Source organism: Podarcis raffonei, chromosome 4 (assembly GCF_027172205.1).
Source record: "Podarcis raffonei isolate rPodRaf1 chromosome 4, rPodRaf1.pri, whole genome shotgun sequence".
Lineage (NCBI taxonomy): Eukaryota > Metazoa > Chordata > Lepidosauria > Squamata > Lacertidae > Podarcis > Podarcis raffonei.
The window spans coordinates 13,979,492-14,007,112 of record NC_070605.1 but is presented as its reverse complement, the minus strand read 5'-3'; the positions used below and the strand labels follow the sequence as shown (position 1 = coordinate 14,007,112).

General features: G+C 43.1%; 1 protein-coding gene across 28 annotated transcripts in view; it reads left to right on the top strand.

Annotated features, from left to right (window-relative positions):
* DLG2 (discs large MAGUK scaffold protein 2) overlaps positions 1–27,621 on the top strand; it is an 891,570-nt gene that overhangs the window by 838,075 nt on the left and 25,874 nt on the right. For 21 of the 28 annotated variants that reach the window (XM_053385482.1, XM_053385478.1, XM_053385484.1 and 18 more), the window contains 3 exons: positions 4,011–4,187; positions 9,162–9,237; positions 26,950–27,049. In XM_053385482.1, the coding sequence (XP_053241457.1) occupies positions 4,011–4,187; positions 9,162–9,237; positions 26,950–27,049 (353 nt within the window). The remainder of the gene's footprint in view (positions 1–4,010; positions 4,188–9,161; positions 9,238–26,949; positions 27,050–27,621) is intronic. The other 7 variants (XM_053385485.1, XM_053385481.1, XM_053385480.1 and 4 more) reach the window with 1 other exon arrangement.

Genomic DNA, 27,621 nt, shown 5'->3' with positions numbered 1-27,621 from the left:
ATTTTTCTTCCCTCCGTTTTTCTCTTTAATGAACCTTTTATTTCTCTCTAATCAGTCTTTACCACTCATGATGGCAACAGAACCTTTCAGTCACTTGAAACATTTGTTCAGTAGTTCGCCCGCTTTGGATCTCTAATCTTCCTTTAATTAGCTGTGCATATAATATCCCCAACCAATGTGCAAAAGTCAGCGCCAGATGTTGCCATCCGTGTTCATCAGTCGTAAAGCCAATCATGGCGAAATGAAGCCTTTGCTGAGTGTGACTGAGAGACCTCGTTTGGCGTACGGTGCTCAGTTCTGACTGAGTGTGATATAAAATAAAAAAACAGCCAGGTCTGAAATGCCCTTGTGTAAGTCTATGGTGCAGCAATCATTGGAATACTTTGCACATCTGGGGTGGGGAAATTTGCCCAAGAGACCCGCAGAGATGGAGTGTCAAAGAGAAGGATGAGGAAGCAGAGATACTGACAGACACCCAGAGAGATCAATGCAACCCTGTAGTGCAGCAAACTCCACCCACTTATTGCTCTGACACCACCCACTTTTGAATGTGAAAGGCCACAGGTTTGATTCCTGGCATCTCCAAGAAGGGCTGTCTAGATCAGGCTTCCTCAAAACTCAGCCCTCCAGATGTTTTTAGCCTACAACTCCCATGAGCCCTGGCTAGCAGCTGTTTATCAGCTCCATCTGGAATGCAGGCTGAGACACTACCTGCCTGCAGACTGCCTCGCCAGGGTGGTGCATGCTCTAGTTATCTCCCGCTTGGACTACTGCAATGTGCTCTATGTGGGGCTACCTTTGAAGGTGACCCAGAAACTACAACTAATCCAGAATGCGGCAGCTAGACTGGTGACTGGGAGCGGCTGCCGAGACCATATAACATCGGTCTTGAATGACCTACACTGGCTCCCACTACGTTTCTGAGCACAATTCAAAGTGTTGGTGCTGACCTTTAAAGCCCTAAACGGCCTCGGTCCAGTATACCTGAAGGAGCGTCTCCAGCCCCATCGTTCTACCCGGACACTGAGGTCCAGCGCCGAGGGCCTTCTGGCAGTTCCCTCGCTGCGAGAAGCCAAGTTACAGGGAACCAGGCAAAGGGCCTTCTTGGTAGTGGCGCCCACCCTGTGGAACGCCCTCCCACCAGATGTCAAAGAAATAAAACAACTACCAGACTTTTCATATGAAGGCAGCCATGTTTAGGGAAGCTTTTAATGTTTAATAGGTTATTGTATTTTAATATTCTGTTGGAAGCCACCCAGAGTGGCTGGGGAAACCCAGCCAGATGGGCAGGATATAAATAATAAATTATTATTATTATTATTATTATTATTATTATTATTATTATTAGCAGGACCAGTGGTCAGGAATGTTGGGAATTGTAGTCTCAAAACATCTGGAGGGCTGAGTTTGAGGAAGCCTGGTCTAGATGTTCAAGGCCCCTCCTGCATTAACAGGTTGCTTCTAGATGACCTGTTAATTTAGGGAAGGGATGTAACTTCATGGTAGAGCACATGCTTTTACAAATAATCCCAGGTTCAATCTCTGGTCAGCCTGGGGGAGAAACTTATATGAAAAGCCACTTCCAGAACACAACTTGCTATTTTCTACGGTCCTATGTCCTCCTATTGACTTGGTGGATCAATGTCTCTTAATAGAGAGACAGTCCTGAAAAGAGCAACTAAAATTATCAGGGGTCCAGAACACCTTCCTTAGCAACAAAAGGCTGTTCAGTAATGTCTACACTGACGGGCAGTGATGCTCCCGAGTTTTAGATACTGGTCTTTCCAGCCCTACCTCTGAAGATGCTGGGAACTGAAGCTGGGATCTTCTACATGCAAAACAGATCCTCTACCACTGAGCTGTGTCCCTTCACCATGTCTTCCAGATTCTCTGGATGGTACCGTCAGATTTCTGGAAGCCCAGTAAGCTACAGACTGCTCTTCCATTTTGGAGCTAGGGGATTAAGATAAACAGTCCCACGCAGGCATAGGCAAACTCAGCCCTCCAGATGTTTTGGGACTACAATTCCCATCATCCCTGACCACTGGTCCTGTTAGCTAGGGATGATAGGAGTTGTAGTCCCAATACATCTGGAAGGCTGAGTTTGCCTATGCCTTGTCCAAAGCATATATAAACATGAAGAACTCTCAACTAATGCTGATTTAACAATTCCTTAAATGTTTTTCTTTAAACCCTTTTTTGTTATCATGGCATACTGAATGGCATAGGCTGGGCCACTCAGCTGGGCCATGTAACACTCCTTCCTTTCTTTCTCTCTCTCTCTCTCTCTCTCTCTCTTTAAAAAAGGCAGAATTCAGAAGCATAGCTTTGCTCTGAAAAGACACCCCAAGAACAGCTTTTTCCTTCCTTGCCTAATTTGATCCTAGATGGATGCTCCCGCGGCTTTAAAAATTATTTTCTCTTACAAATGCCATAAGCCACAAAGCAGCAATGGCTGCGATAATGACCATTTTGCAAACGCTGGTTTCATTAGCGCTGAGTAGCCCGCTGTGTTTTTTCTCTGCCCTTAATGATGCCACAAGAGCTCTGTGTGACTGGATGACAACGGACGGGGTGATTAATTTTGCATAATTGTTTGCATAAAAATTGCTCTGCTGCAAAGACATTCAGGCCTTTCATTCTGATGAGGAGAGACGAAGGCACCAACCCACACACATGAACACAAACCTTCTGGGAGCCATCTTTCCATGTTGCAAACCTTCAGAGCTGTGCTACACTTTGTGCTGTGTGTGTGTGAGAGAGAGAGAGAGAGAGACAGACAGACAGACAGACAGACAGACAGACAGACAGACAGAATAATCAGACCCCATTGAACAGGCAACTGGATGGGAAAAAGCCAAGCAACCCATATGACTGGGCTATATAACCACCAAGATTTCTCTGATGAAAATAGAAACATCCCATTCCATAATGATAATTTTGCTATTTATACCCCACACATCTTATTGGGTTGCCCCAGCCACTCTGGGCAGCTTCCAACATATATAATAAAATAATGAAACATTTAGCATTTAAAAACTTCTCTGTACAGGATTGCCTTCAGATGGTTCGAGGGTTGGAAAACTCCATACCCTCCAACATTTATCCAATGAAAATAGGGACATCCTAAGGGAAAGTGGGGCATTCTGGGATCCAATCAGAAACTGGGCTGGCTTCTCTAAATCAGGGATGTCCCTGGGAAATAGGGGCACTTGGAGGGTCTGTATGCATCAGCTAGGTATATGTGTGCCCCAAGTTACAAGGCAAATCAAGGCGATTCCATAAGAAAAATCGAGGTGCCATAAGAAAGCTGCAGAGATAGCGCAGGATAGTGCGCACCCCAGAAATGATCTCTTTCAGCTTCTGCCTTCTGGAAGAAGGTACAGGGTTATAAAGACAAGGACTAGCCGCCTGAGAAACAGCTTCTACCCAAATGTGATTTTGGTTTTATACGCAGTGTAAGGAGTCTCTATGGGAATATATTGTATTTAAAAATGGGGTATCAGAGTTTTTAGGGGGCTAACCAGGTTGGGATAGCAGGGTTGTTGGTTTTTGAATGTCTTATGTAGATTTTTCAGTTTTGTTGTTCTGTATGGGACAATGACAATAAAGATATTGTATCGTATTGAGTTCTAGCATTATGAAAGAGAGGGAGGACATTCCTCTAATATCATAACTTTAAGAAGAACAATATCAACTCCGTATATACGTGTATGTGCGCGTGTTATGAGAGATCTGAAGATGTCATTGAGTAACGAAAAGCAGAGCTTCCTTTACATGCAGATGCTGCTGTTTTTTAAAGGTCTTTCTCGTGCATGCACACAGCTTTCCCAGATGGGGCGGAAATGTAGCTCTCCCCTCCGACAGCTTAAGACGAATCTCCCCTGAAAGTTGCCGGCTTAAAAATGCAATTAAAGTAAGGTCACTGAATAAAGGAGGAGGTGGCTGGTTAAGAGCTGTCATGATCAATATAATCAGCTCCTGTTTGTGTCTTTCTCTTCCCCTGCCAGAGCCATGTTTGACTACGACAAAAGCAAGGACAGTGGCCTCCCCAGCCAAGGACTCAGCTTCAAGTATGGGGACATCCTGCACGTTATCAACGCATCTGATGACGAATGGTGGCAGGCGAGACGAGTGATGCTGGAGGGAGACAGCGAAGAGATGGGAGTTATCCCCAGCAAAAGGAGGTAATGTATATTGTGTGCGATTGCTTCCTCTTCACCCCCCCCATCACACACACACACACTTGATTTATTTTATTTTAATTTTATTAAATGTTTCCCAAACAAGACTAACAAGAGTATTCCAACGATTCAACAAAAGAGAAGAGGAAACAATTGAGCACGTTAAGGTGCGAGGTTCCTTTTTCCTTTACTAATTGTGTTAGAAGAAGAAGAAGAAGAAGAAGAAGAAGAAGAAGAAGAAGAAGAAGAAGAAGTTTGAATTGGATATCCCTAAGGAGTCTCAAAGCAGCTAACAATCTCCTTTCCCTTCCTCCCCCACAACAAACACTCTGTGAGGTGAGTGGGGCTGAGAGACTTCAAAGAAGTGTGACTAGCCCAAGGTCACCCAGCAGCTGCATGTGGAGGAGCGAGGAAGCGAACCTGGTTCACCAGATTACGAGTCCACCGCTCTTAACCACTACACCACACTGGCATTACACCACAGACTCCTTAGGGATATCGAATTCAAACTCTTCTTCTTCTTCTTCTTCTTCTTCTTCTTCTTCTTCTTCTTCTTCTTCTTTGCTGAGGCAAGATCTTGCAGGCCTTTCGTGATATCTCACTGGAATCTGCAGGTGCAGCTGTGTCTACAGCTGGTAAATGAGGCTTTGGCAGAGGTACACACTCTCCCGTTTCACCCCATGCTGACTGTGGCTGAAGGAAGTTGGAGACCAAAAGTATTTTGAGAGCCACAGATTCTCCACCCCTGGTGGAAATCTTTCAACCAGTGAGAGGTCCTTGAAAAAGCTGCTGTCAGTCAGAGCTATCAGTACTAGTCTGGGTCAGTTATGTGATGTGGTGACTCTGCATAAAACAGCTGGGGAAGGGCTGTAGCTCAGAGCATCTGCTTTGCAAGTGGAAGGTCGCTGGTTCAATCCCTGGTGTCTCCAGTTCGGGCTGGGAGAGACCCCGGTATGAGAGAGCTGCTGCCAGTCTGTGTAGGCCATAGTGAGCTAAGTGGTCCAATGTCTTTCTCAGTATGAAAGCTTTCTTTGTTGTTCAGCTAGTTCCATGAATAAAGGTAAAAGTAAAGGGACCCCTGACCATTAGGTCCAGTCGTGGCCGACTGGGATTGCGGCGCTCATCGGCGCTATTGGCCGAGGGAGCCGGCGTACAGCTTCCGGGTCATGTGGCCAACATGACTAAGTCACTTCTGGTGAACCAGAGCAGTGCATGGAAACGCCGTTTACCTTCCCGCCAGAGCAGTACCTATTTATCTACTTGCACTTTGACGTGCTTTCGAACTGCTAGGTTGGCAGGAGCAGGGACTGAGCAACGGGAGCTCACCCCGTTGTGGGGATTCGAACCGCTGACCTTCTGATTGGCAAATCCTAGGCTCTGTGGTTTAGCCCACAGCTCCACCCACGCCCCTCTAGTTCCATGAATAGCACTATGATAAAATGATGGTGGGAGCTTCTTCAAACTTTACTCAAAGGTTTATAAACTTATACATAGAACTAAGTATGCATCCATTCTGAAATCAGGTCAGTTAATTATGTCTTTCCAAAAAGCAAATCTGAGTTAAAATATAACCAAGGTCATCATGGGATAAAACAATTCCCACTGTAAGAGGAAAATAACATTCAGAGATGTTTGCAAAGAGTAGGGTGTGTTTTTCTTTCTTTCTTAGACATCATTATGTCAACTGAGGGCATTCCTCCTATTTCCAAGAGGGAGAAACAGAAATGAAGAAAGCTATGCATTTGTGCATATCAATTTTATATCATATCTTTATCTTTTCCCTTTGAGTTTGGAAGCCTGCTAAAAGCACTCACTTCAGATAAAGCTAACAAACCCATTCGTATGTTAAAGAGCTAGGATTAAAATCTTGAGGGATGCTGAAAAAAAGTATTTTGCTTTGCATTTACTATCTAAAAGGAAAACCCAGTCGAGTGGATAAACATGTCCTCCTGACAATCCAGGCAGAATAACAAGATGTAACATGACTTCTGTGTCCAGAGGGGTTTTTGCAGTGGGCAGAGCTGCTGGTTCCTTGCCCTTGAAAATTATTTATAAAGGACATTTCCCTCTGTGTACTTCTGGCATTTAAAAAGAGAGGAGGAAAATAACAAGGCTTTTAAAACTTGGTACATCTAGAAGCGAGTATGTTAGAAGCATAACCTGCAAGTCAACATTCAGCATCCCTGGGTAGGTGTTACAGTCCTACCAATCCCTAAAGGACCCATCTGGGCTGCCATGGTGTGAAGCTGAGTCTAGGAGCTGCCCATTGTTTTAAATTTCTCACATTGCCCTTTGATAGCAAAGTCACTTAAATAACACACATGGAGAGAAGAAATTCTGATAATTCTTTATTGAGTGAATTGAACATGAAAAGCTTATAACTTGAGGAAAAATAAACAGAGATGTTTATGTCTTTCTTCATAGCTGAGGCCTAGTCCATAGCAGGGATACATGCAACCAAAAATACAGGAGAAAACTCCCTCAGAATGACACAGCCAATTAGAGTGTGTATTACCTGGCAAAAGCTGGTTGCTAAGCAACACCTCCAACACCACTACTGCTAGTAGTAGTAATATTGAAAGAATTTAGACTGTCTTTCATTTCAAGACGAAATATCAAGGTGGTTCACATGCAAATAAAAGCCAACCGGAAAATAACGGGGGGGGGGATCCAATCTTTCTTTCTTTTTTGTAACATTGTAAATTATTGAAAGTTCAAAATGGACATAACTGTATGTGCACCAAACATGGTGAGACACAAACCAAAAAGAGGAAAAAAGAAAGAGAAACAGAACCTGTGCAGAAGGAAAACAAAGGGCGGGGGAATATTTTACAAGGTTGTTATTGTACTTTGATTGTACCAAATCTTAATCTATTACAATATTTGTAAGAATGGATTCCAAGTATCATTGAATTTGTCCATGGCAAGTCTGTGTTTATATGCAAGTTGTTCATATGTTGCGAGTTTGTTTCAGTCTTCAATCCAATCTTTAAAATGCAGCTATCCAGAATTAAAATACCGAGTAAAGCAACTATATTAAAACATCCATAATTAAAATATATAATAAACAAGCCCATTAAAACAGCAATTTTATTATTATTTATACCCTGCCCATCTGGTCGGGTTTCCCCACTCTGGGCAGCCTCCAGCACATATAAAAAAATGTCAACATTTAAAAAGTTCCTGATACAGGGTTGCCTTCAGATGTCTTCTAAAAGTTGTGTAGTTCTTTATCTCCTTGACATCTGAAGGGAGGGCGTTCCACAGGGTGGGTGCCACCACCGAGAAGGCCCTCTGCCTGCAATTTCACTTCTCTCAGTGAGGGATCCGCCAGAAGACCCTGGGAGGTCGACCTCAGTGTCCGGGCTGAACGATGGGGGTGGAGACGCTCCTTCAGGTATACTGGGCTGAGGCCATTTAGGGCTTTAAAGGTCAGCACCAACACTTTGAATTGTGCTTGGAAACATATAGGGAGCCAGTGAATATTTTTTAGGACCAGTGTTATATGGTCCTGGCAGCCACTCCCAGTGTGCTCAGAGGAAGTGTGCACAGAAGAAGGGTTCTAGGTCTATCAACAGTGAGCTTGAGAGAGCTAACCCTTCTCTATTGCCAGGTCATAAGAGCTGCTGCAACAGCTAGCTTTGAACAGGAAACAAATAACATTTCCAATGCAAAAAGTTGGCACCCTTTCCTTGAACCTGGCAGGGTTACCTTAACCTGGAAGCTTATTCCAAAGCAGTTATCAAACACTGTAGGCATGGAACACGTTTCAAAATAAAATGAAGCAGCTTGAGAGGGTAGCAGAGAGAGAAAATTAGCATTAGCCTGTAATAATAATTAAAAAGCTGTATTTAGCTGTGAGCTACTTCTTTTTCTCAGTAGGCACTGCTTTTTTCCATTTAGGAGATTACACAGCCTCAAGTCTTCATTCCCTCTCAGTGCCCCCTTCCCTTCTAATACAGAGTTTCATCTGCAGATTGAAAATTAACAGTTTTTCCTGTGGCTCGAAGATCACACATCAAATATGAAAGTCACATTTCATCCTTTTCCATGTGTAAATACTGCTTTTTTTCATGGGGAGGATCATTTATTCCAAAGTTCATCTGTATCTATAGTAACCTGAGTTTAGTGCATTGCAGCTGGCAGTGTTTTTTTAAAAAACACCCTAGTAACATCGAAATAGAAGCATTTGTTTTATTGCTTGTTGAAGGGGATGTTCTCCAGATCATTTTCCTCTACAAAAATTAACCCATCGTGGTTTTAAACTTCCTTCCGTGGACAAAAATAAATAAATAGCCAATATGCAAACCAAAACTCAACTCTCATTTGAAATTTGCGCATCTCTGGATGTGCAAAATTATCAAAGGAAATGGTTTGCAGAAAATGTTTCTATTAGACAAAAAAAATGCATGTTAGGAATAATATGTACTAAAAAGATAAGCAGTTTTGTCAGAATTTTCTTTTTTTTAAAAAACCACAAACAAATGGGGAAAATGGGGCTAACTAAACCTAAGACTTAAACTAAGAAAATGAGACAAACCAAAATGAACAGTGTTATTCATATATTGTTGTTGTTTAGTCGTTTAGTCGTGTCCGACTCTTCGTGACCCCATGGACCAGAGCACGCCAGCACTTCTGTCTTCCACTGCCTCCCGCAGTTTGGTCAGACTCATGTTTGTAGCTTCGAGAACACCATCCAACCATCTCGTCCTCTGTCGTCCCCTTCTCCTTGTGCCATTTTTCATATATAGATCTGTATATATAGATATAGGTTGTGTATCCTCTGTGTTGGATAGAGGTGACTTAGGAATCTGCCATGCAGGTATGGCAATATTTTTCCTTTTATATACGCAAATATTAAAGTGCCTTGAAGGTTCAAGATTTGAGTTCTCAGGTTGGTGCAAGAATGGCATGGTGTGATTTAAATAGGTTTTTGTTTGCTTTTTACCTATCTCTTCCTTCTCCCTCTCTTTCCAGGGTCGAAAGAAAAGAGAGAGCGCGTTTAAAGACGGTGAAGTTTAACTCAAAACCTGGCGTGATCGATGCAAAAGGGGTATGTGAAAGTGAAACTAACCCTGCAGAGATTTAATTCTTACAGCTATGCACACTTAGTAGAACATCTGAACAGCACGAAAGTTAAGCAGGAACAGGTCACACAATGAATAAAATGAGAGAGCGAAATGGAAATGTTTAAACTATGATGTTATTTTACAGTGAAAGAAAATAGTTTTTTTAAAAAGAAAAAGAAACAAGAAAGTAATATTGCAACACAGAAAAGATGAAGAATTAACTATTTCTGTTTTAGGATCATACTAGGCCAATAACACTTTGGTTTCTGTTCATTTTAGCACCAACAGCACGCTAGCTGCCTTGCACTGTTTTTTCTTAAATCGAGGATGGGGAAGTTGTGATTCTACAGATGCGGTTGGACTGCATCTCCCATCAGCCCCCTGCCAGTATGGTTTGTGGCAAGGGATGATGGGAGTTGCAGGTCAGAAACATCTGTGGGGCCAGAGGTTCCCCATCCCTGATTTAAAACATGCCTGTTCTGTGCTTCCTAGAATTACTCAGTACATCTTTCCCCCACACAAAAATATACAAAATAGACACAGACATAAAAGAAAGCAACAATCAAAGTGCATCCGTTAGAAAGCCAGCAGTATTAACTAACCACCAGCCACAGGTCCTTGTAAAAGCTTTTTCCTAAATAGACGAGCTTTAAGTTCTAACTCCATGTCAAGCAGAGTTCTGTGATTCTCTCTTTTTGTTGTTGCCATTGTTTCAGCCCTAGGAAGGCTGTGTCTGAGCAGAAAATAGGTGATTGTGGAAAGCAATTTCAGCACCTTGGTCAGCTGCCATGGCCCCTGTTGTTTAGAAAGGAACTACTCCGAATTCCCAGTAATTTTCTCTCTCTCTCTCTCCTGGCATCCCAAGCAATGTCAGTCTCTGCATCAAGCCACCGTCTTAATTTCCCACAATGCCCCTGACCTAACATTGCTCTGTGTAATTGTGGGAGATTTAAATGGTGGATAGAGCCAGCTCACCAGAGCCAGGTGAGCCTCTTGAGGCCCACTTACAAAGGCAACAGTGAGATTAAGGTTCCCCCTCCAGAACTGGCTGCAAATATGAAGTGTCCCATTCATCCTAACGGACCAGCCTCTATGACTTAGAACCTTTCCTCTCCAGTCACTTTCCAGCTCAGAATCACTTTCTGCAAATTGCTTTTTTTTCACCTGTGAGGGTAGAGTAGGAACAGGGTCTACATTCCTGTATCCCCCCACCCCAAGTGTAAAAGTGCTGCTGGCTGGGGCAAAGTGAAGATTTATAAAGCAGCCTCTCCTCTAGAGCCAGCTCTGGATTTGAGGAAGCCCAGGCAAAGTGTCCTCTGAGAGGCCTTTGTAAAATTCAAAGAGGGACAAAATTAGAATTTGTTACCTGTGCCTGTCATTGGCTCTGGCGTCACCAATCCTGCCCTATGAGTACCAGCCGCCACTGCCTTTAAGGATCCCATCTCTGCATGCTTTTCTTCTGCCTCAACTTGCAACCTATTTAGGCTGCTCTGGGTTAAATAAATGCAGCTGAAAGAATCACATGTTTTTGAATAATGTGCCATTTCAGCTTTACTTAAGCACCTGAAAATGAAATGTAAAAAGACAGAAGCAAACCTCTTGGGAGAGGTCATTCCACAGAACTAGGATAAACATCAAGAAAGCACTCATCCCTAGATATGACAAGCTCATTCCCCAAATGGAAGCATTGCGAAGTGGGGCTCTCCGTCTTCTTAAATTGCAAATGTGTTTGGGCAGAGGCTCTCTCCAAGGCATTGCAGTGCTTGTCCATGAAAGGCTTTAAAAGTACAAAGTGGCATCTTGAATTGGATATGGAATCTCACAAGCAGCCAGTGCAGTCAGTGCAAATTTGGTTTTGTATATGATTTCCCCCTGCTGGCTCCCACCAACAGGCTGCGGCTTTCTGTACCAGCTACAGCTTCTGAACCGTCAAGGGCAGCTCCACATAAACTACATTACAGAAGTCAGTCCATGGCAATAATAATAATAATAATAATAATAATAATAATAATAATAATAATAATTTATTATTTATACCCCACCCATCTGGCTGGGCTTCCCCAGCCACTCTGGGGGGCTTCCAATCAAATGTTAAAATACAGTAATACATCATCAATACATTAAAAGCTTCCCTAAACAGGGCTGCCTTCAGATGTCTTCTAAAAGTTTGGTAGTTGTTGTTCTCTTTGACATCTGGTGGGAGGGCATTCCACAGGGTGGGCGCCACTACCGAGAAGGCCCTCTGCCTGGTTCCCTGTAATTTGGCTTCTCGCAATGAAGGAACCGCCAGAAGGCCCTCGGCACTGGACCTCAGTGTCTGGGCAGAACGATGGGGGTGGAGACGCTCCTTCAGATATACTGGACCAAGGCCATTTTGGGCTTTAAAGGTCAGCACCAATACTTTGAATTGTGCTTGGAATCGTACTGGGAGCCAACGTAGGTCTTTCAAGACTTGAGAGGTCTTGGCAAGAAGGATACATAATTGATTCAAGACTACTCAGTAAATTCTTAGAGGGCTTCTAGTCTGTTGGAGTGTAGCTTATTGTGTGCTCTAGGACAAGCGACATTCAAACATTGCATACACTGCTTCAAGGTGGTGAGCTCATATGGACAAACTGACCTCTATGTGATGCTCAGTTGCACATGCCTACATTTGCATGGAGGGCATAAGCCATAGCCGTGCTCAACCACAGCAATTTGATTTCTACAAATGTATCGGCACTTTTCAGAGTCACTGTAGCCAATGTCACATATTACATCCTCTGTGTGATTGTTCCCTGGGGCACTTGTAATAATAATAATAATAATAATAATAATAATAATAATAATAATAATTTATTATTTATACCCCGCCCATCTGGCTGGGCCTCCCCAGCCACTCTGGGCGGCTTCCATAAAAACCAAAAATACAGTAAAATATCACACGTTAAAAACTTCCCTGAACAGGGCTGCCTTAAGATGTCTTCTGAATGTCAGGTAGTTGTTTAGCGCTTTGACATCTACTGGAAGGGCGTTCCACAGGGCGGGCGCCACTACTGAGAAGTGCTTGGAGTGCATTGTGTGGAGATGGCTGCGAACATGTGGCGCATCATCATACTTCCAACCTTCTCCTTTTTATCAGCACCTTCTGGCTGCTTATCTGCTCATTGGGGACTGTGGTCTTATTTAAGCATGCTGTTAAACCAGGTCCTTATCACCTCCCCCTGGAGGGCAAAATTTGTCAGGAGAGCATCATAGGGACATCAGTTGATGCTGCACTTTGAAGCCCTCAACTGTTGGGACTTTGAAGCACAGCACAGGGCTGTTTGAAAACCCTTTTGCAAAGAGCCCCACACTGCTCTTTAAACCTCTGGTTCATGCTGCTCTTTGAACTTCTTATTTGAACCCAGTGGCTTCAGGTGGTAGACAGGTGGGTGTGGTTTGGGAGGACAAACGGTCATGTAGACAACTTGGGCACACTAACAAGCCAACATTGGTCCACAAGTTTGAAGATCCTCACCCCTGCATTACACAATAGGAATCCAAACCTGCCCTCCCCTTCCAGTAAAAGTTTGTGTCAGACAGGAATTGAACATAGCAGTATCTTGCGGTGGTATTTTAAAGTTTACAAAATGATTATTCAAACAAAAATGCAAGACTGAAATAAATAAAATAGGAAATAAAATCGGGGGGGGGGGTGTTGTTATACTGTTACTGTTGTGGCTGACATTGTACAAAGTGGCCTCTTGCATATTACCAAATAATGTAATAGTGGGCACTCACAGCAAATTATTTCTGAAGAGGTTTATGCCCTTTGCATGATAAAATCCACTTCTCCCTATAGATTGTAACCTGGTCAAAGGACCAGCACTGACCTAGAAAATCATATTTTCAATTCTGCAGAGAGGAAGGATTGACATTTGTGTCACCTGCTAATATCTTAGGAAATAGTGTTTCCATGGGCTTCAGTGCCTAACAACACTGTTTGTTTACCTATAGTTGTTATTGAAAGGAAGCTACGTAGTGGGTGTAACATTTATTTGTATTTGTCTTGTATTTGTCTTGGGCCAGGAGAAGGCCTTCTCTCTCTTTTCCTCCCTCCCTCCGTCTCTTTCCATCTCTCCATCTCTCTGTGTGTATCAATAATGACTCTCCTGTGTTTGTTCTTTCATGAAGTAAGTATCTACTAGTGCAGAGATGGGGAGACATCAGCCCTTCAAATGCTGCTGGACTACAGCTGCCTTTAGCCCCAACCAGTGTGGCCAATGGTCAGGGGTGATGGGAATTGGAGTCCTGCAACATCAAGAGGGCCACCCCTGCCCTGTTGCATGTGTGGCTAAGTGTTCCTTAGATGGCTGGATGGCTCCCACTGTTGGAGAAGTTGACCTGACATGGTGATGCCCATTCATATGGCAACCTCCTTGCATCAGTGGCTGGTCCCTCGGAATGTAAAAGTTGGGCATCCCTGCTTTAACCTATATAACGGAAGCCAGTTAAGGGATAAATAGCACAGAGGACATTAAACATCCCATACTCTAAATGATCATTCTGATCCCGTGGGCCTTTTTCTGGGCTTCAACAGGTACCTAATCTTCAGTCAAATGACATCTTAAATTCCCGTTTCTGGTATATAGTCAAAGCCAGGGGGAATAAATCGTTCAGGTTGCTAATGATGCCTCACACAAACTAGAGTCTGGTGAGAATTTAATTACCCTTTAATTTCCTGCATCCTTCTTCTTACACCTCGTTACTAGAGGAATATCAATCTTATTGCTGCTAATTTCATCACTGGTTGTGACATTTCGGAAACAGCATCACAGGGGAACCGAGTCGCCCTTACCCTTTGCAAATCCCATATTGCCTCTTCATCGGCGATTCAACCTGTTTGCATATTGGAAAAGAGCATCTGCAGGCTACGTGCAAAACGTAATGTGTTAAAATAGCTGAATTACAAAATTGCAGAGTTGGACGCAACCCCAAGAGACATCTAGACCAACCTGCAGCAGCGCAGGAAGCACAGCTTAAGAATCCCTGGCAGATGACTTAAAAACCTCTATTGAAGGAGAGCCCGCCACCTTCTGAGGGAACCTGTTCCACTTTCAAACAGCTCTTATGGTCAGAAAATTCTTCATAATTTTTAGCCGGAATTTGAATCCATTGGTTTGGGTCCTTCTCTCTGGAGCAGCAGAAAACAAGCTTCCTCCATATGACAGCCCTTCAGATATTTGAAGATTGCTTTCTTATCACTTCTCAGTCTTCTCCAAGGCTAAACCTACCCAACTCCCTTAAACGTTCCTCTTAAGGCTTAGCTCCCAGAGACTGAGAACATGGCATGCAAGGGCAGTGACATGCAAGGAGAAAGGAGAGAGACTTGTTGCTTTGGACCAGGATATGATCTGAAGGTGGGACACAGGTGGCGCTGTGGGTTAAACCACAGACCCTAGGACTTGCTGATCAGAAGGTTGGCGGTTCGAATCCCCACAATGGGGTGAGCTCCCGTTGCTCAGTCCCTGCTCCTGCCAACCTAGCAGTTCGAAAGCACGTCAAAGTGCAAGTAGATAAATAGGTACCGCTCCAGCAGGAAGGTAAATGGCATTTCTGTGCGCTGCTCTGGTTCGCCAGAAGCATCTTAGTCATCCTGGCCACATGACCTGGAAGCTGTACGCCGGCTCCCTCGGCCAATAAAGCGAGATGAGCGGCACAACCCCAGAGTTGGTCACGACTGGACCTAATGGTCAGGCTTCCCTTTACCTTTACTATGATCTGAAGGTACATGAGGCCACAAACTTGCTGACTCTAAGCAGGTCTCGGGAAAGAGTTCAGAAGAGTTCAGAGAGACATTGGCACCCCGGAGAAGTTATTCGCCCCTGCTTGGCAGCGTTCCTTGCCTTTTTCTCAGAGGAGTTCCTGATCAGGCAGGATTCTGAAAGCACACTAACTCCCCCAACAGCTGGATGGAAAGAGGCATAAAATGGGGAAAACTGAGCAGGTGGGGAAGAATAGAGGATTCTGGGAAATGGCACGGCTGGCTGTAATCCCGAACAAGAGTCTTACACGCCACAACACTTCATTACAGGCCCCACCTGTTAAGCCCTGCTAATGAAATGCAAAACGAGAGAAGGAGGGAGGGATCTGTAGTTCTGCCTTCAGAAAATGTCATTGTTCATTCCTTTTGTCCTCTTCACCACTTTTTAAAAAAGATGTTCTCTTTCTTATGCACACGCTTCCCATCCTTCCCAATTTAGGCATGTTCAAAACGTTCAAGAAATGTTTAAATGCTGGATTCTGTGAGAAAAGATTACCCTGCTCCCAGGTGACTTGAAAGCACAGATAATAATATCAATCCAATTAGATATTCTGGCCCCTAGATGATGATTTTTTTTTTTTTAAGGAAGGAGCAAGAAAGCTGAGAGCCAGTGGTATAAATAGCAGGTGTAATTTCATCAAGCGGGAAAGGAAACCTGAAATTATCACTTTGAAGCTACCTATTAAGCCTTTTAATTCGGTGTATTTAATAGCACCACACTTGTCTGATCATTTCAGTTTCCACTTTCCTCATTATTGGTGTGCAAGGTTTCAATATCCAAACAAATAGGTAGTGTCTCCAGGGTAATATGACCCTTCTACAGATGTGGAAATAAAAATTATTTTAAAAGTGGAGGGGGACTTCATTGGAAATGGATGCTGTCTAGCGTATTTTGCTCACAAGGACTTAAAAGGAGCCGTGCTAGATCAGGTTGAAAGCCCATCTAATCCAGCATCTTGGGGCTAACCAGATGCCTGTGGGAAGCAAAAAAGCAGGACCTGAGGACAACAGCAAGTGGTATCCAGAGGCACAATACCTCCGACCGTGTAGCCAATGTAGAATGTAGCCATTGCAACGAGTAGCTTTGTCCTCCATGAATTTGACCCATCCTAGCAGAGATATCACCTTGCCACCAAAGGTCCGCATAGTAAAAGCTGTGGTTTTCCCAGTAGTGATGTATGGAAGTGAGAGCTGGACCATAAAGAAGGCTGATCACCGAAGAATTGATGCTTTTGAATTCTGGTGCTGGAGGAGACTCTTGAGAGTCCCATGGACTGCAAGAAGATCAAACCTCTCCATTCTGAAGGAAATCAGCCCTGAGTGCTCACTGGAAGGACAGATCCTGAAGCTGAGGCTCCAGTACTTTGGCCACCTCATGAGAAGAGAAGACTCCCTGGAAAAGACCCCGGTGTTGGGAAAGATTGAGGGCACAAGGAGAAGGGTACGACAGAGGATGAGATGGTTAAACAGTGATCTCGAAGCTACCAGCATGAGTTTGACCTAACTGCGGGAGGCAGTGGAAGACAGGAGTGCCTGGCGTGCTCTGGTCCACGGGGTCACAAAGAGTCGGACACGACTAAACGACTAAACAACAACAGCTAGCAGCCATCACTCCCTTCTGTGGTAGCAAACACTGCAATTTAACTGGGAAGGAGCACGTCCTTTTGTCTGCCCCGAATCTCACACAACTTCAGCTTCACTGGATAACCCCGGCTCCTAGCAGTTTGAGAAGGAGCAAAACTCTTTTCCAGCCGCTTCATTTTATATACACCTTGTATCCTGTTCCTTGCCTTCTCTCTAAACTAACAAGGCACCAGCGCTTGTGAGCTTTCCAGCAGAGAGGAGTTTCTCCAACCACTCGATCCTTTTGGGCTGCCCTTTCCAGCTTTGTGACATCAGGCACGGTTCTCAATCTCCCAGCAACCTGCCCTTTGAACCTTGCATGCTCTCCTCTCCCTCCCGCCTTGTCCTTTTTAACCACCTCGGCTTGTTTTTGTGCTCCGAACCTGCATCACAAACCTTCGTTCTGAGCAGATTTCATTATTTTCATCCTTGGCCAGCCCTAGCAACAATCTGCATCTGTAATTCCAACTGCACACCCTGAACCAACCTACTAGAATGAAAAGCACAAGTGTTTTTCCATTTCTGAAAATGTACATGATTCTAAAAGGATTGTTTCACTTATTAAAACTTTTATGCTGCTGTTCACATGGAGTTTCAGGGCAATGTACAACAAATTTTGAAATGCAGTAATCAAGCATTAAAACTGCAATACAAATAAAATGCAGTTAATGACACACACACACACACACACACACACCACAACCAACCCATGGGATTTAAGTGTCCACAAATGCCTGGGAGTGTAAATATGTTTTTAATAAGCATTTCAGGTTCAAGTTCACCCCCTCCAAGGAACTACTTCCATGCAGTTTCAAAGTTGCATTTCATTCACAAAAGTCATTGCTTTCTTGAAGGGGGTGGTTCAGAATTATACAAGCTATTCTGCAAAAGCATAAGATATGCTTAAGACTGAGAAAACATAAAAACACATATGCAGTGTAGTGTGAACAATTGCTTTATTTATTCGTCCCAGCAATTGTGATATTTAGGCTTAAACAACAGAGACTTAGAAATGATAAATGCAATGCCAACAATCAAAAACAGAGTGAAGTGCAGTGAAACCCCTATACATAACTGAACTAAAATTAAAATTGAATTGCATTTAAAATTGCCCAACGTTCCACTCAGGAATTATAGGAGCGACTTTCAGGTGTAATTCAGATACTTTTGCATTAATTCAGTGAATTGGTTAACCCCAATTTGTTCATTCTGAGCACCTTTCGTGAGTGGCAACACGTTGATGCCTCCCTAGGCTCAGAGGAGAAGTGATTTCATGCAGATGGTGCCACCACAGAAAAGTCTCCCCTTCTAATGTAAAGGTAAAGGGACCCCTGACCATTAGGTCCACTCATGGCCGACTCTGGGGTTGCGGCACTCAACTTGCTTTATTGGCCAAGGGAGCCGGCGTACAGCTTCTGGGTCATGGGGCCAGCATGACTAAGCCGCTTCTGGCAAACCAGAGCAGCTCACGGAAACGCCGTTTACCTTCCCGCCGGAGCGGTACCTATTTATCTACTTGCACTTTGAGGTGCTTTCGAACTGCTAGGTTGGCAGGAGCAGGGACAGAGCAACGGGAGCTCACCCCGTCGCGGGGATTCGAACCGCCGACCTTCTGATCGGCAAGTCCTAGGCTCTGTGGTTTAACCCACAGCGCCACCCGCATCCCTTCTCCCCCTGCTAGCTGCTGCTAAATGACCTCCATAGGTGGCAACACCCCCAAGAAGAGCATCATCGTGAAATCATAGAGACCGAGTAGGGCAGTAAGGGGGGAAGTGCTATCCTCCTTCAGGTAACCTAGTCTCAAGTTGTTAAGGCTTTCATAGATTTGAACCAAAACCTTAAATCTGGCACCTTACTCATACTAAATTCGGTACCTTACTGGCAGCCAGTGCAACAACTTTAAGAGCTGTGTAATTAAGAGTTGCATTCTACACTAGCTGCATCTTCTGAACCAGCCTTAAGGGCAGCTCCATGTAAAACACACTGCAGTAGTCCAGTCTTGAGCTTACCAATGCATGAGTTGCAGTGGCAAGCCTATCCCTATCCAGGAATAGTTCCTAGCCAAAGAAAATGATTTAGTCATTGCTCTAGTATTCTCACTTCCTTTTGTCTTACCTTTACCAGCGGTGCAATGAGTTTAGCATCATCTGAAGGCGAGGGGAAAGATTAATCCATCAACATTTTGCCCTTTAAGTCAAAGGGAGGACTTGAAAGGTGATGTTAGCAATTGCTAGGTTCTGTTCATCATTCAAGAACACCCTTCAGCAGTGAGCAATCCGGGCTTGATTGATGTCGTGTGCCCTTTCAGCTTCCAGGGGAGGCTGTATTTTGAAGGAAGCGTGACATCTGTAGGGTGGCAGACAGCGGGGAAATATACGAAAGCACTGTGGAAGAATGATGTGAGGAAATGACAAGAGACTTGTATTGCATCAATGGGGGGTGAGATTTGTAGCAGTTCCGAAATACATCAGAACTGGGGCTGGGATCCTACGGTCCTCCAGGTATTGTATGACTCCAGCTCTCATCATCCCAGCAAGCATAGCCAATGGTCAGGGTTGATGGGAGATGTAGTCCAGTAATATCTGAACAGGTTCCCCATGCCTTTTATTGCAGGTCAAAGATCCCATTAAATCAAGCCTACAGTGTGGAGCAAATAGATCAATAAATACACACACACACTTTTGGATCCTAGTTCAGATAAGGGGACCATGCTGTCTATTTGTGCCCCATATATATATATATATATATATATATATATATATATATATATATGCACTTAAGGCTGGAGCTATGCATCAGGGAGTGGGGACCATTGTGAAGTAGTTGTTAAAGCTTCAGTCAAACTATAAGTGTCCTGCTAGATCAGTGGTCTGCTTGGAATAGTTTTAATATTATATTGCCAGGATTATTATGATGATTTATTACCCGCCCTGCACCTTCAGGTTCCAGGGTGGGTTGCAAAAATTACAACACAACATGTTTTTTAAAAGCAGTTTAAAACAACTTTGAATTACAAAAATAAGTTGGGACAGAAATAGGCATCTCAAGTGTCAAAAGCCAAGGGGGGAAGGTGCATCTTCAGCATTATCCAGAAGCTGAAGTTGACAGATGTACCTCTGTGGGGAGACTTGGGGGGCTACCACAGAGAAGGCCATCTCTCATCTCACAACCACCACCAAAGCTTCTGAGGGTTGTGGGACCATCAAGAGGCCGATTTTAGCACCAGTTTATTACTAGTTTTATACATTTTCGCTAGCTTGACAGGAGTGATATACCATCTATACACCATTTTCATCACATTTTCTTTTAATGCAGTAAACTTTAAACCTTCGCCTAAACCCCTTTTGAAGCCATCTGACTTGGCGGCCATCACCACATTCTCGAAAATGAATCCCATAGTTCAGTGATGCACAGTGCAAAGAATTGGCTCCTCTGGTCCATCCTGAATTGCGGAAATCGACATTGGGTGGTCCATTGGGTTCTTGTATTATGAGGGAGATGGGGGAAATTCTCTTTGTGGGGACATTCCCCCCACTATGAGTAACCTTACTGAGTTCTATGATGTCCCCTCTTACTCAACTTTCTCCTAAACTAAAAAAGCCCCAAATGCTGTAACCTTTCCTCAGTCATAGAACGATTGTTCCCAAGTTTCCCTGCAGAGCAGGAATTACTATGCACTTTGTAAAGACGTACTCTCCAGCCCGATTTCACGCTGTTCTTTCAACCTAAAACTGCTGTTTTCCCTGTTCAGGAAAGCTCTTGTTTGCCAGTTCCTTTCATTCCATTGAAAACCCTGACATGTTTTGCACTCAGATGTTTTCAGCAAGTGGCCTCCATGGTAGAATGAGAACTATAGGATGTGGATGCTCTAACAGCAGGCAACATGAAGCAAAAAATAAAATAAAAACCAGTACCATTCTGTACAAAGGAACAGTGCAGGCCAGGACTGATCAGCCTGAGTTGGTGCTCTCCTAAGTAGGTTGCAGCTGCTACTCAGAGCCCTGAACTTTTGCAAAAGAGCTGTCTTACCAGACCACATCAGAGGTCTGTCTAGAACACTGTCCTGTTTCCATCAATACATGGGTTGGCAGTAGAAGATAGAGTGTGTAAGGAAGGAGGAGAAATTTGGCGCACACTTCCGGAAACAATATGTCAACCGAAACAGAGATATCCTTAGAAATTCATACATCTCTGACTTTTGTGGTGCAGGTCTCAAACAAAAAACTGGAACATAGGAAGCAGTCTTATATAGTGTCTTCTTGGCCACCTTCTGATGGCTGCTTGCCAATGTTACATATTGGGTGAGAAAGACTACCCAATTCAAGCTTAAAGGTGAACCTACCAAATCTGCACATTGTGAAACACTATCTGAACTGAAACAGATCTCCAAATTTTAAAACGCTGTTCCCCAGCCAAATAATGTGCACAGAGGTGCATATATTATTGAAGATAACAAATATGCATCAAATTAGGGGAAATTACTAGCAATTTTTTTTACTATTAGTCAAAACTGCAAAACTGCAAAAATGTGTTTTATTGGAAGAAATCGGTACTAAAATGTGAATAGATTTTTATGAGGCTTAAAAAGTAATAATAATGAACCACACTGAACTGGAAAAATGAGAGAAACCAAGAAAACTGAAATTGACAAGTCTGTCCATCCCTTATAGTGTCTAATTGGGATTACTTCCTAGTCAATGTGTTTAGGATTACAAATGATTGGGGGACACACACACCATATTTCAAGGCACAAACAGTACTTTACACAACCCCGTTCAACCTGCTACATGCCCTCAGCCTGCCTGAATCCATGCCAGCCCTCGCAAATCCTAAAGCTGCAGCCATGGTTGTTGCGACAGCCTTGAGTATTTGTCACGTGTATTTGTGTGAGAGAATGATCCCCGCCTTCTAAATTTAGTTGCTGCTTTAAAATAGGAGAAGAAGCATTTGGTAGCTAGCAGAGAATAATGGAAGTGTCAAATATTAGAGCGTGTAAGACTCCAAGCGGAATGCATAATATCTAAAGCAGCACAGAGGCTGGAATCAAACGAAGTAGGAATCTGCTCAAGCACGCGGGTCAGGTGTGGGTTGCTTCTGCGAAGCAGGTGGAGGGGCTGGCACTAAATTTTAAACCTCTTGGGGTTTTCCTCCACCCCCTCTCCATGGTTTCCATCATTTGGGTTTAGCGATATTTTTTTCTCTCAGCAGCCCTTCCTACCATTTTTCTTCCACACATTGGAGTAAGTTGCTGGGAATCTCTGCATTGTCAAGGACAAGCCGGTGTCAGGTCAGCCATCCTTCCCCACTTCCAGAAAGTATTTCCTTTCAAAATTATAGCTTGCTGTTTCACTCAGAAGTATCACTATCTGCAGAAATGCCTTTTGCATGACCTGTTGTGACGGCTCAGCGAATTATTATTTTTATTTATTTTTTAGAAGGTTGAGCCATTGACTAGAAACAGAATCTGGAAATTTAAAACAGCAGGTCTTCCTTCAGAAAGTCAAAATGTGAACAGCTCCCAGAATGATCACAGAAGAGTCCAGCATAGCCCAACTACAAAGCCTTATTTAACTTCTTTTTGAAACCTGCTCAAGTTCCAAACAGAGTTTAAGATAAATTCACATAGTAAAAGAATAAACAAACGTGTTGTTCTTCAAACCCCATTTTTAAAGTTTTAAAAACCGTGTTGTAACCACCTGTATGCATACGCACACTTCATTTGTTACTTCAGCAGAAATGCATCAGTTTGATAGATTGTATTTGATGCAGATTAATACCATCTTCTGAAAAGGACCGTCAGTTTATTCAGAGGTAATACCCAGTCTTTTCAATGATCCAGCCTTTGTAAGTCTACTCACAGGTAATTCTTACTGTTTTCAGTGAGGCTCCTTTCCAGATAAGTGATCATAGAATTGCACTTAGCTTGGAATGACAACTAAATAAGGCATGTGCAAAGTGGTTTGAACCTTGTGAGTGCTACACAAACATTGCGTGGTGATTATTATAATGATGAAGATGATGGTGCCACTGCTTCGGTTTCAATGTCTGTCACAACATGAAAGCGATTAGATTCAGGAAGTCGACATTTTCAGTCACGTAAAAGAAGACGAGGCAGTTTGGGAAAAGCTGAGTTTTCTGAACGTAAGGGGAAAGGACTTACGTTGTCTTTTGTACCGCAAATTCATTTATGCCAACAAGTGGGGTAAAACCATGGAGTCATAGAGTTGCAAAGGACCGCAAAAGTCATCAAGTCCAGCCCTTTCCTGGTGCAGGAATTCCACTGCTGTTGTTGTTGTTGTTGTTTAGTCGTTTAGTTGTGTCCGACTCTTCGTGACCCCATGGACCAGAGCACGCCAGGCACTCCTGTCTTCCACTGCCTCCCGCAGTTTGGTAAAACACATGCTGGTAGCTTCGAGATCACTGTCTAACCATCTCATCCTCTGTCGTCCCCTTCTCCTTGTGCCCTCCATCTTTCCCAACATCAGGATCTTTTCCAGGGAGTCTTCTCTTCTCATGAGGTGGCCAAAGTATTGGAGTCTCAGCTTCAGGATCTGTCCTTCCAGTGAGCACTCAGGGCTGATTTCCTTCAGAATAGAGAGGTTTGATCTTCTTGCAGTCCATGGGACTCTCAAGAGTCTCCTCCAGCACCATAATTCAAAAGCATCAATTCTTCGGCGATCAGCCTTCTTGATGGTCCGGCTCTCACTTCCATACATCACTACTGGGGAAACCATAGCTTTAACTATACAGACCTTTGTTGGCAAGGTGATGTCTCTGCTACATCATCCCTAATAAGTGTCCATGCAGCCTTTAATGATTAAAAATGTCTAATGAGGGCTATGCTGTGCTTCCACAGTTGGAGGCAGCAGTTGCTGGAAACCATAGGGAGAGAGAGGGCTCTGGTGCTCGAATCCTGCTTGCTGGTTTCCCACAGGCACCTGGTTGGTCGCTGTGAGAACAGGATGCTGGGTTTGAGGGGACATTGGTCTGATCCAGCAGTCTCTCCTTCTGTTCTTATGCCAACCAGATGCCTGTAGAAAGCCCGCAAGCAAGACTTGAGCCCCGTACCGCCGCTCACCCCAACTGTGCTTCTCAGTAACTGTTATCCAGAGGCACACTTCCTCTGACAGTAGTGGTACAATGACATCCTTATCCTCCATCAATTTTCAAATCCCCTTTTCAAGGCACCCAAGCTGGTGGCCATCAGTAACTTTTGTGGGAGCAGATTCCATGTTTAACTGTGATGGTTAGATAGCACCCTTCAGACCTTTCCTGGGGCCAGCACCTGCAAGAACCTTGAGCACTGGGGCAGGTTGCTACCTGGGTTCCACCTGACTTTAAATTTCCCGTTCAGACACAACGCCCAATCAGGACTTGAATATGTACCCCTTCTGTTCAGCACAGCAGGTCAGTACCTATGGTTACGAACTTGCAGAAATGAAGCGGTGTTATTCTAGTAGGAGAACTTTTTTCCCCCTGCTATTTTTAACAAGCCTATTTATATAGTTGTTTCCACCTATCACCAAGGCTTTTGCAAAACCAAAGCGTTCCTGAATGGGGTTCTGTGATCAACATATAACACCTGCAAGCTTCGTTTCTCCGGATCATTCAGACCTGCATAGTTTCCACTTGACAACCGTGTTGGCCAGTGGAGATGTGCATGTATGAATTGCGCCGTCAGAGACTTGATATCACAGAATGGAGATTTTTTTAGTAGGTAGTGGAGCAGGTTCACATATTAGCTGGCTGGTAACTTCAGTTGTTCCTCCATGCTTACTCAAAATACAAGGGCTGTATCCAATGCTACTCCTACTCAAAGTAGGACCCATTGAAAGTCCAGAAAACAAACAAACAAAAACAGTGAGTTTCCCTGGGAATATAATTCAACAACAGTATTAAATCTAAATATAATATGTAAATAAGACAATACACAATGGAGGCCAAACATAAACAGGATATTTTTCAATGCTACTGTTTCCTAATTTGTTAGATAGATAATAATATACTCACAATAAATATAAATAAAAATACATGGGGTCACTTGAAGGCACCTCTCTTCAGATGCCCTGCACAATGTGTGGACAGTTTGACCAGAACAATATCAGAATGTTTAGTACACATTTAGTGAATGTCAGGAGGAATGGCAGATCAGGAATTTAGTGATACGGGTATGGTCTCAACGTCATTTTTTCACAACGTGTATATTGTGGTAAGATTGGACAGTCCATATACCTAGTAACTACCCTACCCATGTAAGCAGATGCCCACTGACAGACCGTTAATAATTTGAGGAAAATCAAAATAAGTTGATGAACACACACACACACCTGTACAGGTGGAAATGCACTGGTCTTGTCTTCTCCCAATGTTCATTTTTCTCCAGGTAGCGGACCACCATATTCTGCTTTTGCAGAGCTATTCAGAGGCTGCTTCATGTTACAGTACCCATCTTTCCAGTTTCAGAAACTGAAAGCAATAGTTGCTAGGTTAGAGTCTGAGTGTCAGAACCAGAGACTTACTGCCATTTTGCAAAAGTGTGCTCATGAACACTTCCACAGACTAAAAATCCAGGTGCAGCAATTACTGGGGGTTACATTTCACAAGGCTCTCTGAAGAAGGGCTAGTGGGCATTCCATCTTAATCACCACTGGTAGCTTCTGGTCTCAAAGATAAACCAGGCATTTCCTGCACTGTCCTAAAATTAAGATAACTTATAGATTAATTCCTTTTCATGTTTGGTCTTTGGGTTCTTGAGGGGTGCTGATAACATAGGTACAAACTGAAATGTGAAATGATATGATGAGTGTGATACAATGTCTCAGTAAATAATGGCATGCTCCTACAGTGATTCAACATTTTAATTGTTTCCGCAAGTGAAATGATATATAGGCTGCCAATTTTAGACTTGTTGTCTTTGTATACTTGAAAGATGTCTGCAATATGCTGGAGACAGATATAAATATAGATGTAGATGATATAGATATATCCAGTATCCTAACAAAGATATCTCATCTTATGATGTTTAATTTGAAAGAAATGATCACTATGATAAAAAAAAACCTAGAAGCAAAAGAGGCACACATTTTTGTTTCCATTATATTCTATCCACCATTCAACTGATGTTTGCATGCTCTGCCTACTCCTGCAACCAGTTTACTTTCAGAACCATTTATATTTATATTTCATCAGCTTATCTTTTGTGTCTGCATGATTTGCATATTAATTTCTGCATGAGGCTCACATTATTTCAAATCCAGATATCTCTGGCGCTAAGAAGCCATTCATAGGTTTCCATGTATGTTATTTTTCCCCACCCTTTGTTTCCCGTTACTAAATTTCAAATATGCTTGGGATGTAAAAGTGGCATGAAACTTTTGTGACGCAAGCAAAAACTTACAAATTTGGAGTCGTCCTCTAATTGGACACTTTGTACTTTTTCTAACTTTGTCCAACCTTCAGGAATGGACAATACATTATCTTATCAGTCCTTAACCATATTGGATTCCCAATTGAAAGCCAAACCTTTATTTCAGTTGAAGTGAGAAAATTGGACGGGCACATCATGCAGAATATTTTTTCTTTTATTTGTATAAGTATTTTAGTCTCGCTCAGTTTAAAGGAACCACAGTTGGTTAATCATGTGACTTTCAGCTGATTGATTAATTAATTGCTAGTTTCATCAATTTGAAAATGAGTAAAAACTATCATTATGAAGGAGCCACTCTCTTTTCGGATTTTTACTTTTATTATTATTAGCAACAACAACAACTACTACTACAAAAACAACAATGTAGTACTATAAAACAACTGCACTGAAAAATACTATAGAGTAATATTATTTAATATAATTATATTGTTGTAATATGAGGCGCAAGGATCATTTCAGAAAGGGAAGATAGATGCCTAGTTTTAAATGGTTCTTTGCAGGGCCTATATATAGGGGGGGGTTGTATACTGCCCAAACCGTTCATCAATTTTAACAAATGTTAATTTGTAGCACAAAGTTTGCTTCATAAGGCAGACTTAACCAATTAATAATCAAATAATCAATAGCCAGCCTTCAATAATCAAAACAATTTTGCGTTTATCTTTTTTTCCTTTTCTTTAAGCACCAAATCTTCAGGGTGGTGGGTTTCTTTTTTTAACCGTTTTGCTTTACCCCAAAAGAAAATTGAGCAGAGTCACTGCAGTTGTTTTTCCACTTTTACAAACTAGTTGTTTTGTCAGCATGAGTGTGACAACAATTAGACGTCCTTGTTTTTGCCCCCATGCCTTTTCTCCTTCACAGTCATTCAATGACAGGCGTAAAAAGAACTTCATCTTTTCACGAAAATTCCCATTCTACAAGAACAAGGAGCTGATTGAGCAGGAAACGAGTGACCTGGAACGTAAGTAAAACGCTTAGAGGAGACGATGTCACGGTGCAGGAGACGCGCATGACACTGGTACCCTACACTCTGAGCACACCGACACACCTAGGCAAACAAACGTCAGGGTCAGGACAGGTGAGGAGGCATTACTACTGTGACCAATGCAAGATGGCAGTCTGGATTCCTTTCTCCTTTGGAATATCCAAAGCTTCCACCACTGGTTGGATAATTCTTCTCTGCTGCTTAATTTAAAGGTTGTGATCCAGCCATATTTACACTTGCTTAAATTGCCCAGCTTCAAATTTTTGCTAAGGAGAAAGCAACAAGTGCTCAGACATTGCTTTTCTTTTTCTTCCTTCCTTCTGGTGGACTTGGAACCACCTATGTTTCTATCCGGCTCACTGGTTTTAAACTCCGAATGACTCGTATAAGAAACAATGAAATGGGCTTAGGCCCTTATCTCATGCATCTTCTCCACGTGCAGAACGTCCCAGGTTTGGTCCTTGGCATCTCCAGGTACAGGTGAGGCAAACCGCTGCCTGAAACCCAGTAGAGCCACTGCCAATGTGAGGCTGAGCTGGATGGACCAG